The sequence below is a fragment of the Syngnathoides biaculeatus genome, chromosome 6, assembly GCF_019802595.1.
Source record: "Syngnathoides biaculeatus isolate LvHL_M chromosome 6, ASM1980259v1, whole genome shotgun sequence".
NCBI lineage: Eukaryota > Metazoa > Chordata > Actinopteri > Syngnathiformes > Syngnathidae > Syngnathoides > Syngnathoides biaculeatus.
In genome coordinates, this window is record NC_084645.1 from 31,709,629 (window position 1) to 31,723,088 (window position 13,460).

Here is a 13,460-nt window from a genome sequence, read left to right on the forward strand (position 1 = left end):
TGTATGCTGTGACAACTGCAATAAGCACAGCATTGGTGACGTGTTGGTTTAAACCCAAACTTTTTCGAATTTTGTGCGCAAATTCAAGTTTCGCACCTAAAATTAAACATTGTATATTTGAACACCAAAATGATGTTCAGTCAGTCCCTACAATTATTTTTTTTCGATGTGGTTGCAGCTGTGTTGTCTAAGCTCTGCACCCCCTCCCCCCACGCACAGGTGTCACTACTGCAAGTCGTCGTGTCACGTGTCATCACTGCGAATTCCCTACGCTTGCAAGCTGCTCTTCCAGGAATTGCAGTCCATGAACATCATCCCTCGACTCAAGCTGTCCCGCTACAACGAGTGACGGCACCAAGTAAACAGGCACAAGCCAAACATTTCCTTTTTGCCCTTTCTGTTCTTCCACATGTTTAATATTTCAGCAGTATGCTTTAAGTTTGTGTAAATAATAAACACTTAGTTTCTCACATTCAAATCTTGCTTTGCTTCATTTTACCAGAATATTGACAGGCACAGGACTTTGTAAGAACCCTGTCAAACTTCAAGGTACAATGTTCCTCCACTGTATCATGCCACTGTTATTTAAGTACTAATTTTTTATGGATTTTTACCAAATAGTAATTATGAACTAAAAATAATGTCTTTGTTCTTTTGACAGCGGTGTACACTGGCAGAACTTTAAAATTTTCTTTCACTTGATGATTGAAGGTACAGTTCCAGTGTCTACCTGTTACCATTCATAAAAGAGAATAATAGTTTCCTGTGAAACTAAACTGGTTCTGACTTCATATTGAAGAGATACATTTGTAAGTATATTGATACAAAATCATTATTTTTGCTATATGGTACAGTAATACCATGCTCTTTGCAGCTGATGGTGACTAAGCCCTGCTGAAATAGCAAAAATCTATAGCTATTGACGCCCCCACCAAAGGTTTTGGAATTACCAAAAGATACCACAAGATGGTGGCAAATTAACCCTTTCCAATAGCTTGTATAATAGAAGCTCCTCCCCTCATTTCAACATCGGTCACTCATTTAGTGCCAGAAAGGTACAGTATTAGTTTTCTCGAATCAATCTGTTTATTGTCACTTGATTTTATTTTTGTATTTTAATAGAAACTGTAATGGCGGCTTTGATGCCACTCCAAAATAAGAATTAAAGCCTTGAAGGATTTTGATTTGATAAATTAAAAGTAAATGGCTGCAGTGGTTTTGATCAGACCTTTATCAGAACAATCAAGAGGAAGACGGCATCCATTGAGGGCCCATGTGGGTGTGGTGAGGACCTGTAGAAGTGTGGTTGAGAGAAACAGTAATGGACACTAAGATAAAAAAAAAAAAACATGGATGAATATAGACACCAAAGTCTAAAACAGTCTTTGCAAAGAGCAAAAAGAATGATGCTGTACCATCGTTATTGTTTTCCCACAAAATGGTAAAGCGGCGATGCTACGACAACAAACGGCATGTAATACAAGTTGCGTCGAGCATTCGAAAGCCCACAGGGAGATTGTACCATATCGTGGTTCACTTCCCCTCAAACATGGACAGCCAATGGACATTGAGACTTGGATTATCATGATCTTAATCCATATTCATCTTTACCGGAGAGCAGCAGGGCATCCTCTCTGGCACTAAAGACTGTTTCTATAGCTATAGAGCACAATTTTCTGTAGGCCTTCAAAAATCAAAGTTGTTAAAAATAGCTGGCATTAATGAGTTGATTGGCATCAATATGACAACAAGACCAAGACATTTAGAATGGCCTTTGGCCATATAAAATTATTGGAGTTCTTCAGCAAATAACGGATGGGTGGGGGCCGAAAAGAGTTGAATCTGTTAGTAGAGAACTGGGGAGCATGTCACTCCGCAGCCTCGATTTTATCAAACAACAGACTTTCTATTTATTGGACAGAAAAAAAGCGTCGAGTTAAAATTCAAAACACCTCTTTGCAATGGAAAAATTTGGTATTTAGTGGCGTATCCATTATTTGTGATAACTGCATCAACCCTGCAACCCTTTGACGTTACCGGACTGTTGCATTCTTCATTTGCAATGCTTTTCCAGGCCTTTACTGCAGCTTCTTTCAGTGCTTGATAGTTTCTGGAGGTTTCTTCCTTCAGTCTCCTCTTCTGGAGATAAATTGCATGCTCTATTTGGTTAAGGTCTGGTGGTTGATTTGGGCAGTTTCAGACCTTTAAGTTTTTTCCCCTTGATAAAGTTTTCACAGATGAAACCCAAGGCCAAAAACAAACACTGTCTTTTAAAGCAGTTCATCTTAAATGCAACACCTGAATAACTAGAAACAGCCATCAGTCACATGTTCCAATATTTTTGCTCATTTGAAATGAGGGGGTGACATAACACAAAAGGTGCTCACTCTGTCCTGAGTTGTTTAACGCATCTCGATGTAAATACCATGAAATAAAAGCGTGGAAGTCTGAACTTTTGTCTCATATTCATCTTTTCATTTGAAACTCAAATCTCTTCAGTAAGCATAAAATTAAACAGGGATGGAGCTTCCCATTCCAATACTTTTGTAGGGGACTGACTGACTGGAATATAGTGAATAAGGTTTTTACTTTTTAAATGGAGCTGGTGTCATAAATGACTGTTCAATATTATAATTAAACAAACATCAATACATTTTTACAAAGCAGTGTAATTAAAAAAATGAACCTTAATCACAATTCAGTCGTAATGTCCTCTTAATTCTAGTCTGTGTGGCTATCCGGGGGATTTCTGACAGTTTTTTTTTTTTTATCTTTTTTTAAGAGTACTGCTCTTATAACGCAAAATAAAACATTGGTCAAATAAAAGCAGCATCTAAAAAGTCCAATGTCAAGTCCCTTTTTAAAGCTCATGTTAATGAAATTTCACTTCCCATTGCATAACTGAAATGAACTTTTCTAGCATATTCTATTTACCGAGCGGCACGGAGGCTCAGCTGGTAAAGTGTTGGCCTCACAGTTCTGAGGTCGCGGTTTCAATCCTGGACCACCAGTGTGGAGTTTGCATCTTTTCCCCGTCCCTGCATGGGTTTTCTCCGGGCACTCTGGTTTCCTACCACATCCCAAAAACATACAACATTCATTGGACACTCTAAATTGCCCCTAGGTGTGATTTTGAGTGCGGTTGTTTGTCTCCATGTGCCCTGGGATTGGCTGGCAACCAGTTCAGGGTGTACCCCGCCTCCTGCCTCTTGACAGCTGGGATAGGCTCCAGCACTCCCCGCGACCCTTGTGAGGATAAGCAGCTAAGAAAATGGATGGATGGATTCTATTTCTCGGTACTTGTGAAGCATCTGCACAGAAGTTAAATTGTCAAAAGAAGTGTAATAAACCCTTTGTAATAACAAGAAATCCCACGTCACGCCCACTTTGAATAGAGTGTTGAAGCCATGATTAAAATGACTTGTTTTGCTTGTCTGATCTAAGATCCTGTGATGATGTCATAACCCGCTTTGTATTGACAAAATCCCTTTTTAGGACTTTTGATTTCCTCCCATCAAAGGCTGAATGCAACACACACACACACACATCACTGGGACTTTAGCAACAGGACAAAAGGCGTGCACATCCGTTTGTGAGCATGCACGTGATGAGAGGAAGGATGCACCTGCCCTTAATTGGCTGCAACTAATGACATGCTCCTTTTTGGACTTTTGTGTGTTACGTCTTTATGTGCCCTTATTAGAGGTGGGTAGGGTAGTCAAATATACTCAAGTAAGAGTGCTGTTATAATATGACTCGGATAAAAGTATATATTAGTCATCCAAATATTTAAAAGTATCTGTCCTTCACATAAATACCTACGTGAAAGTAAAAAGTACGACGCAAGTACAGTTTATGGGGAATGTTACTTGAGTAAATATACTGCATTACTACCCACCTCTGGCACTGTTAACATGTCTTTGCCTACGCATGTGCCTGTTTGTGTTTTAGCTTCGCAGGTGCCTTTCGGGGGGAAACATGTTTAAAAAGATAAAAACGTCCAGTGAAAAAGTCATCCTTGCTATACGTTGTGGTGAGTAATTCAGCCGTAGTCCTCCTTTCTCCTCGTCATCTTCTTCTTGTTCTCCTCCTCCTCCTTTTTCTCCTCCTCTCCTGTGGTTCCATTCATATTCTAATCACAGCTTTCCCTGCTCCAGCTCTCAGGCACTCCATCAGAGCCGCGACCAGCCTGGGGCTTTACACTTTTACCCCGCCGCCCCCTTTCTCACTCACTTTCTCTTCTCTTTCGTCTCTCCCCCCGACACCCCCTTTTGTGACTGTGTCCCCTACTTGTCTGAGGCACACCAAAATAAGGTTGAGGTGATAAACCCGCTGACAGGAAATCAGTGTTGCTGCCCTGCTGCACGCTTTATATTGCTGAATGACTCTGTACCAGAATATGTCCTAAATGTATATTTTGAGGCTAGTTTGTGTAGCCGTCATTAAACTCAAAAGTACAGGTACTTTGTGTCAGATATTAGTTTTGAAGCACATTTCCAAGAAAATGATGAAAATTTCAGTTAAGCGCAATTGGGGAAAAAAACGTACTAGTACATGGACCTTAGGTTGGATGTCAAGGTTATCAAATAAATCCTCAGACTGCTTTCTGGAAAGCTGTTTGAGCATTTATTCATTATCCTCGATTTTCATCTTAAACTCTTGCTAATGGGCCAAAAATGGCACCAGTGCAGTGGTGTCAAACTCCTTTTTGTCAAGGGCCACATCGTAGTTATGTTTTCCCTTGGAGGGCTGGGAAAGCCTGTAAAGGCATAAAAAAGTAGGATTGTCGAGTTTTAAAAATGGAAATCATTGAAAAAAAAAATATTCAGCTTTTAATGCTTGCAATAGCCAAACATCGTTACACCATTTGCAATTTTGAGAAGAAATCTGAAGTCGAAGCACACGAAGACCACATCAAATGTGATGGCGGGGCAGATTGGGCCACTGAGTCTTGAATTTGATGCCAATGCAACTAGTGTATCCCAGTCATACTAGTAGTGGGCTAAATTGTCTTACTAATGAAGACAAAGAGCATACTCATACGTGGATCTTAAGATGGATATCCTTGATACGAAGTAAAAGCTCCAAAGGCTTTCCATAGACGACACACGAATTTCATCCTCACTCACGTCTTGTTTATCTCAAAAACATGTCCAAGCAGTAAGTGACTCCATGCGACCAGCGCCGCCCAATTCCGACCTAGAAAAGTTTTAAAAAATGATTTGGATTCTGACAAAATATCTTTGACTACTTTGGAAGTTAGAGCTGTGTGTTTGTGTGTGGTGTGAAAGCGTATGAAATGCCATCATGGAGGATGGGGAGCCCCCCCACATAACCCCTACCCCGCCCTCCCAGTCCACCCACCCTGTTTTTTTTTTTCCTTGGGAGGGGGAGCTTTTCTTATTCAAAAGAGGCCCACAAAAGACTTCCAGTGAGCCTTGCCACATCCCCATCTGACTCGGGGGGCCATTCATCAGCCTCACAAGCCTATCAATGACATGTCCCCATCGGGGCTCCTATAAAAATCAGCCCCTTTCCCATGAAACATCAGCAAACATTTTGACGGCTCTGCTTTTGCCCCCGATGGATTTCTGGAGGACCCTCTAAAACAGCCCCCCCACCCTCCCACCCCCAAAGTTCCCCTCCATTCCCCACCCACACGTACCCTCTGTCTCGCTCTCTCTCTTTCTCTCTTATCCACTAAGACGGTCAGCATCTCCCCTCCGACGGCCAGTGGTCGCGGAGACGGCGAGCGGGGCGAGGATAGAGAGCAGGTGGAGTAGGAGGAGGAGGAGGAGGGGAAACTCGCGGCCGTTTTCTACTCGGAGGAGCGCTGGATGGGAAGAGGATGCACTGCGGGCTACTGGAGGAGCCTGACATGGATTCCACAGGTCAGTGGAATGTCCTGAGACCACACGGGAAAACGGCACCTCGGGCCTCTTCAGAAGCGCTTTTGGGAAGTTCTGAAAGGAAGCGCCCTGAATGGCAGGGAAGTTGGGATTTTTGGTGTCGCTCTTTTCAGACCGTTCGCTTTTTGGAAATTTGAAGCCAAAGTCTAACACTGAATTTTTAACCCCCCCCCCCCACCTTTATATGGCATTCAACTTATTGGCATTCATCTAGTTAGTTTTTCAAATTTGATTATGAAACAGTACTGTCGCTGCTCTTTTCAGTGGAATGATTCATTGTTTGTGGGGGAAGTTTGAAATCGCGGGAGAAAAAAAAATTCAGAAGTGAGATATATTATTTTTAAAAAGTAGGATGGCTACCATTTATTTCAGCTAATATCTTTAGTTTTGGAAAATTTAAAAACTGGGATAACATTTCCTGAAAAACAAAAAAATCAGGAGTGATTTGTAATTTTAAATATATATTTATATATATTGGAGTATTTCTTATTCTGAATTCTATTTTTGTTTTCAGTGACTATCCTTTACATGGTGTCTGGTTTAATTTACTTTTTTGTTTTAGAGTAGGGTACTGTGTTTGAAAATACAATAAATATAAGTTTGAAATTTAGAGAAAATTTGTCAAATTAGAATTTTAATCAATTCTATTTTTCTTTCATTAAGCAGCTGTTCACCTCGTCTGTCTGTAGTTGTTTTTTCTTGACTGAGTACAAGTATTTTGTCACAAAGTATTTTCATTAATTTTGATTTTTTTAATTTGAAATTATGGTCAATGTAAAAAAAATCTCAATTTATACATTTGTCATGAAGCAAAATCAATGACAAGTATTTAATTAAAAATAAAATGAATAATTTAAACGTATGCTCAGATTGTTGTTTATTTTCAAGTTTAAAATTTGTGGATTAAGAAAACTTTAAAAATGTATTTTAAAGTAGCATCATTAATAAATGTATTATAAAGAGAAGGAATTCAATGTACCATTTTTTTTTAATTCAGTCAGATCCATTTCAAATGAGAAAAAAATGCAATGAAGGTAACATGAGGAAATTCCGATGTTAGGTCCCGTTTTTTTTTTTTTTAAAAAAAGGTTTAAACAAAATGTGTTGGGTGTTTTGACATTTAAAAAAAAAAGAAAAAGCCTGTGGTTTACTTTTAAATAGAAACGCAATCTCTGTCTAAACATTGAAGTAGCTTCAATGATTAAGTTCCCCGTTTTAAAATAAAACTAATACAATTGGGAGCTGAACAGATATGGAAAAATAAATACCCCGTACATAAACTTAAAGATTCCCCCGGCCCTTGTGAGGATAAGCGGCTCAGATAATGGATGAATAAACTTAAAAATTGTCTGCGTATGTGTGTGTGGGGGGGGCGTCGGTGACAAAGGACCAATGTTAGATCATTATTTTACATGATAAAGTTTTAAAAGTACAAAAACTTCATTTAGTTTATAAAATAGTGATAATGAAGACTTTTGTATTTAATGTTGTGTCAAAAGTCCGGCGGTGTTCACTTTTTTAAAAGGAAACTTTCACTTTTAACATATTTATTATTTACATTCTAATTGGAATGAAAAGGTTGTTCAAACATGAGAAAGTCTCCTCATTTTCAAATGAATCCCAACGTTTAGACTGTAAGTTGCATGAGTGATAAAAGTCAAGTCACTTTTTCAAAAAGTTTCAAACTGGAAGAATGAAAAAAAAAAAGAAGAAGGTCTGTGAAATCTCCCCCCAGCCCTCTTAAAGTATCAATCAAATTAGGAGGGGAAGCGCATTGTAATTGCGTCCATTGAAAGGTCTCGGCGTGCTCGAGCTCGCAGGTGCACGCCGAGTGTGTGTCGGGTCACTTAGTCCACAGTGAGTGTTCAGAAATGTGTGAACATCCGTCCCACTTGTTGATCGACTTTAATCCAATTATTTCCGTCCCGTACTTATCTTCCCCCAGGGCAAATGAAGCTTGTGTGGAGAATTAGCTTCACTTCAGCTCCTTTCGCTTTTTTTTTTCTTCATACCCCCCCTGGACCCCCCTGTTTTTTTTGTTGTTGTTTTGTTTTTTTGGGATGGATTTGAATCAAATTGTAGCTATAAAATCAGATCACAATCTGCTGCTGGAGGCCCAAGTTTGTGTTTGTGTTGTTACTCAGATGGAAAAACAAGTTGCTTCAAAGTTGTGCAACATCAATGAGCATGTTAGCGTGTTGAAGGCTATTGAAACAACAACAAAAATCTTAATGCTCGCTTTCAACTGACACCTGTTACCGAACTATTTCAGCAATATCATCTAATGAAAGATTTTTTTTTCTTTAACAATGTCGTTTATTTGATAAGATCAAAAAATGACTTGCGTAGTAAAGAAAATACTGTAGTGTAAAATGACTGTCTCTGACACTGTCAATTTTAAAAACTGGGGGGCTACATTCCAGACCTGTTAGGTGAAAATCCACAATTTAGAGAGACCCTACAAAAAAAGATGAAATTCCTTTACCCCACCAGACAATTTAAACACACGTCAACTAATTAAAATACAATCAAACATACTTAAGCTAATTAAATCACATTTTAAAGTATTCCATAGTACTAGTATTTGGGAGTTAGATTCTTGACCCTGCCACCAGAGGCAAAGATTTGTGATAAAGAGCCCATGAAAAAAGCTTTAGAAAGAAAATATTTGCATCCTTTTCCAGATATTCCAGACAAACTTTTAAATGTAGTTCTTTGAACTATGAGGAATATATAGTTATATAACTATATAATGTGACGTAATAAACATGTTTAGATGTTGTGTTTGTCGTGAATAGTTTAGGATGGTGTAGTTTAAATGAGAAGCAAGCCCATTTTATGCTGATTTGTAAGGCAAAGCAAGGCAAATTAATTTCAACTGCTCATTTCACTCATTTCTATTTTTTTTTTTTTTTTTTTTTAGTACATCGCTTACGTCATCGTTTGTATCGAAACGAGACGCATCTTATGACAACGTGTGGGTGTACTTAGTCTTTCGTCTAAATTGAGACGAGAGTTTTGTTTGTTTAATCGAGGAAAAAAGGGCTTGGGGATGCTTTGTGGTGGTCTAGAACTGCACACGCTGTAGCTGTTGCCATGGCTTCAGTTTGATTGTATTGGGGTGTACCTAATTATTTGGCTCGACGCAAAGAAAGCATAATATGCCTATTTATATTCAGCACTGAAGAATATTGTGATAATGCAGTGGAGGGTTACTTTGTGGTCTTTTATAAGCAATTGGTAAGGGCCAAATGTTTAGTTGGGTCCAGTTCATTTGTTAAGGCCAATAAACTGGCGACCAATCCAGGGTGTACCCTTCATCCCGTCAGGCTCGATAAATTCCAGCTCAGCGGATAAGCGGATGGATGGATTGTACGCGTGCACCTTTGGTTGTAGCAATACTTGCTACTATGACTACTAATAATGTAGTAATAATAATAATAACAACAGACAGAATTTTTTTTGTAAATTGTATGCGAATGCCGCAATTCAAGTTTAATTCTGTGGAATCGATTGACTGAGTTATAAAGTGTTGAATGTGGGACTGAAATATTTTAAGTAATCTGAATAGCTCAAGAAATGTGGAAGGCGCGTGTAAATGTGTGAAATAGCACTTAACTTGGGAATTTTATCATTCAAATTTGGGAGTTTGCCCAGTGGCTGAATATTCCCCAAGATGTATTGAATGCGCTAAAAACTGCTTCTCAAAGTCCGGTACGAGTACCACAAGTGTTACATGAAATAATCGCTGAACTTGACATAATGTCTTTAACTTTTTGTTATTGATGCATTACATTTAAGCGCAATTCCATTTTATTTAGCTTTGAAATAAAATACATTTGCACTTGCTTCCTTATCAAACATGTACAATTTGTATGTTAGCTTTCAGCATCTCCAATAATTTAAGTCATTATTTGTATACAACTTTTTATTTCTCTATATAATTAAACACAGTGTAAATTTTCAAACTTGATAATTCATAATATTTCAGTGGCTTACAATACTAAATATACATTTAAGGAATAAAACCTTTGCCTAGTTTTTGATGAGCATGTGGGCCTACTACATTTCTGTGTTTTAATGATCATTATAGTGGTACTTGGAGAAATGAGTATTTTGGGAGGTGATAAAAACTTTTGAGACCCACTGAGTCATGTAGTTTCAAGTTATATTTGCCTGAATCAGTTCTGGAATGTGGAAGACGAATGTAAATAGTTCAAATATCTCTTAAAATCTGAATTTTAATGTGAAAATCTGTGAATTTGCTCATCTACAACTAGCTTGAAAGCTAAAGTGACCTTGGGCTAAAGGGGGTGTTGAGCTTGGACTGGTCGCCAGCCAACGCAGGGCACACATAGACAAACAGACAAACTAAGGACTGTTTAGTCTTCAATGATTTTCTCAGGCAATTGGTTAATTTTAATGAAATTCTGAGTGCAATTTAAAAACATTTTGTTATAATAAACAATTTTACATACAGTACCCATTTTTTTTTTTTAACTGGCCGGTTTAAAATGTCACCTTTGTACACAAAAAGTTTGCCCACCCCTGCATTAAACTGTGCAGGTGTACCTAATGTTGTGACAATACTTAATACTGCTACAACTGTACGACAGTATTCTCCCGCTATTATGCGGCACATCCTTTAACCCCCCCGTCCCCCCCCCCCCTTTGTATCGCGGATTTTTGGTAGCCTTTCATACATTCACCTTACAAACATTTCCCAGTCGCAAACTGCCAGTTAGTGTTGTTAATGTTTATGCAAGTCCCAATTTAATGTTTTGCGCCTGCATTGTTAAACTACTGTATGCAACGAAATGCTGCTCAGCACTGAGGTCGCGGGGAAGTCAAGCAACATATTTAAGAGCAAGAAGAAGAGGCAGAGAAGTTCCCCATCCGAGCTTCAGTCATAGTTGTCATTCCCACAGAGCAGAGCGAATAGATGTATGCATAGCTGTATGCTGTTTGTATGTGCTGCTGTGTCATGTGTGTTAAAGTAGCAGAAGGTGTATAATGACCCTGACTCATTTCTATTAGCCCGTCTATGGCGTTTTACATTATGTTAACATTTAGATAGTGGATTTTCGTTAGACATAATGACTTGGTCTCATTGAACATTTTGTTGAAATATACAGTGTTTAATTGGCTCTATGTTTTGTGTCAGATTTACAGTAAACATCTTAAAGCAATTATGCTTTGCTTCCCATTTGGAGAACTGCCCAAGCAATAGGCTTCTTTTTGTTTTCTCCAAGTGATCTTATCTGAACGTCTCCCATTTCTTGGCAGCAAAGAACAAGCGTGAAGGAATACTTTAAAAACTGAGTTTTATCACGTTTTTAATGCGTGGGGTGTCACAACATGTCACCTATGGTGGGTGGATCTGAAATCCCACCACTGATAAACTGGGGGGTTCATCGTAGTGCTATTAATATAAATAATAATAATAATAATGATGACTATAATGAAGTTTATGTTGGTCCCCCGCTGAGACGCTCGTGTATTTTCTTCATCCCCCACACGCACAAAACACTTTTCAATATCTGCGACCCCCCACCCTTCCTGCCAATGGTGTGTCCCAACAACAGTCAATGTGCTTGTCACATCCCATCAATGTAAGCGTGGAAAAAAAGGATTTTTTTTTTTTTCTAAACCTCCCTCATTCCGTTGTATCTCATTCGAATGCAGAGCTGGTCTACGGCGCCTTGCGTCCAAAAGCAAAATTAGATTTTGGGGCGCTCTATTTCTACCAATAGTACTGATTATTGATCATTCATACACCTGCTATACTCTAATTGCAGCAGTGACCCACTGAGGGAGGAATAGGGTTTATTTGCACAACATTCCTAATGATCAAGGACAGTGCTACTGAATATCAGGGATACTACATATTATCTAGGACTAATATTTTTAAGAAAAATAAACCAGTATATTATACAGTTACAGTTAAAGTGTTTCTTGGTTTATTATTAGATGGACTAATGTAACTAAATTTTACACTGTTACAAAAAAGAAAAGAAAAAAAAAGTTTAATTTGAACACGAGTGGTACATCAACACATGTAGACAGACAATGTAACAATACACACAGTTATATACAATATTCTTTATTATCTGCAGAAAATTACTAATATTACTGAGCAGTTGTGACCAACGTCTTATACATGCAGTACAGATGTTTGCATGATACTGGTCTCTGATGGCCAAGGCATGGACACCAGAAGGACAGACAATTTATTAAAGGGTAAAAATCATGTCCACCAACTATTCAGTTCTTTACATTCTATTGAAATATATTAAAATTGTATTGTTTTAAGTAGTGAGCTTGTAGAGTGCTATTTTTCGTATTAAAAAGAAAGACCCGGTCATTGTCTTTTATGAGGGCTGGAACAAATTAAAAGCATTTCCATTCGTTACAATGGGGAAAGATAATTTGAGATGCGAGTGTTTTGAGTTACGAGCGTGGTCACAGAACAAATGAAAGTCGAAATTCAAGCCACAAGTGTGTTTAAAAAAAAAAAAAAGATAAAGTTAGCTCTTGTAACGATGTAAAAATGTGCATACGCTTTACTTAAAATAGAAACCTTAATTAAATTTTTTTATTTTTGTTACTCAATGCTTTTCCTCAACAATACTCCCAAAATAAAATACATATTTAAAAAAATATATACACCGGGCTCTGGTGAATTTAATTGTTCTTGCGGTCCCCGAGTCGTCGTAGGGCGCTAAGCAGCCGCTTACTTTGCTTATGCCTCGGGCCAACTCTCATTAAAATGCTAATGTTCTTCTGAAAAACACCAAGCAAAATCTCCAAAGGTTGATTAATTAATTTTAAATACTTTGGTTTTTGGGGAATTCCATCATTGAGCCTCCCAGTAAGCGCGCGGACACACAGTACGCACACACAGTACACGCACGCACACCATTTGAGCTGGAAATGAAAACAGGGACAATGGCCTCCTCACTAAATGTGCACAAGCTCTTTTAAGCCGGGGTGCCGCGTCGTCGTCTTCTCCCAGGGGAGGAAGGCAGGGAGGGACGGAGGGTGTAATGTGGTCCTGGGGGCCGGGGGTGCAGGGGACAAAGCTGGCTGGATTCCTGCAGTGTGGATTAAAAACAAAAAACAAAAAAAAAAAACCCTCAAATAGAGCCGCGGCTAAGGCAAGCCATTTAAGCATTTGCTGTACATCTTTGATAACCATCGTAAGGTCCATGTACTAGAGTGCTAGTACATTGGAAAAAAAAAATACTGAAACTGTTCAGTCGCAAGCATTTTGAGGATTTTTTGATATCCTTGATATCCGTCTGAACAACCATTTAGTACTTGATCACCAATCAACCCATCTGGGATTGCAGAGCTACCTTGAGATACGAGTGACACAATTTACAAGTTTTACGAGACATGAGCTGTTGTTCGGTGGCTCATTTGCTTTGACTTGCGAGCATAGACTTGAAATACGAGTTAGCGTTTGCTGGGAATGACATACGGGTATCCACTGTTATATCCTTTTGTCTTTCTTATACTGCCCAATGGTGGCCAAGATGGGCCCAACAG

General features: G+C 38.7%; 2 protein-coding genes across 6 annotated transcripts in view; both read left to right on the forward strand.

The window, feature by feature from the left end:
- The window catches only part of polr3b (polymerase (RNA) III (DNA directed) polypeptide B), a 41,567-nt gene extending 35,847 nt beyond the window's left edge, over window positions 1–5,720 (forward strand). Inside the window, exons 28-32 of one of the 5 annotated variants that reach the window (XR_009795504.1) lie at window positions 220–358; window positions 503–549; window positions 662–711; window positions 3,952–4,033; window positions 5,706–5,720. Coding sequence is in view for 2 of the 5 variants with exons in the window: in XM_061823484.1 (XP_061679468.1) it covers window positions 220–349 (130 nt within the window). In the remaining 3 variants the exon portion in view is untranslated. Of the gene's footprint in view, window positions 1–219; window positions 483–502; window positions 550–661; window positions 785–3,951; window positions 4,034–5,705 lie in introns of those variants that run through there. The other 4 variants (XR_009795502.1, XR_009795503.1, XM_061823484.1 and 1 more) reach the window with 4 other exon arrangements.
- Window positions 5,721–5,756: 36 nt separating this feature from the next.
- rfx4 (regulatory factor X, 4) overlaps window positions 5,757–13,460 on the forward strand; it is a 34,117-nt gene continuing 26,413 nt past the window's right edge. The window contains 1 exon segment of the mRNA XM_061823485.1: window positions 5,757–5,891. Coding sequence (XP_061679469.1) covers window positions 5,849–5,891 — 43 coding nt within the window. The 5' untranslated portion in view covers window positions 5,757–5,848.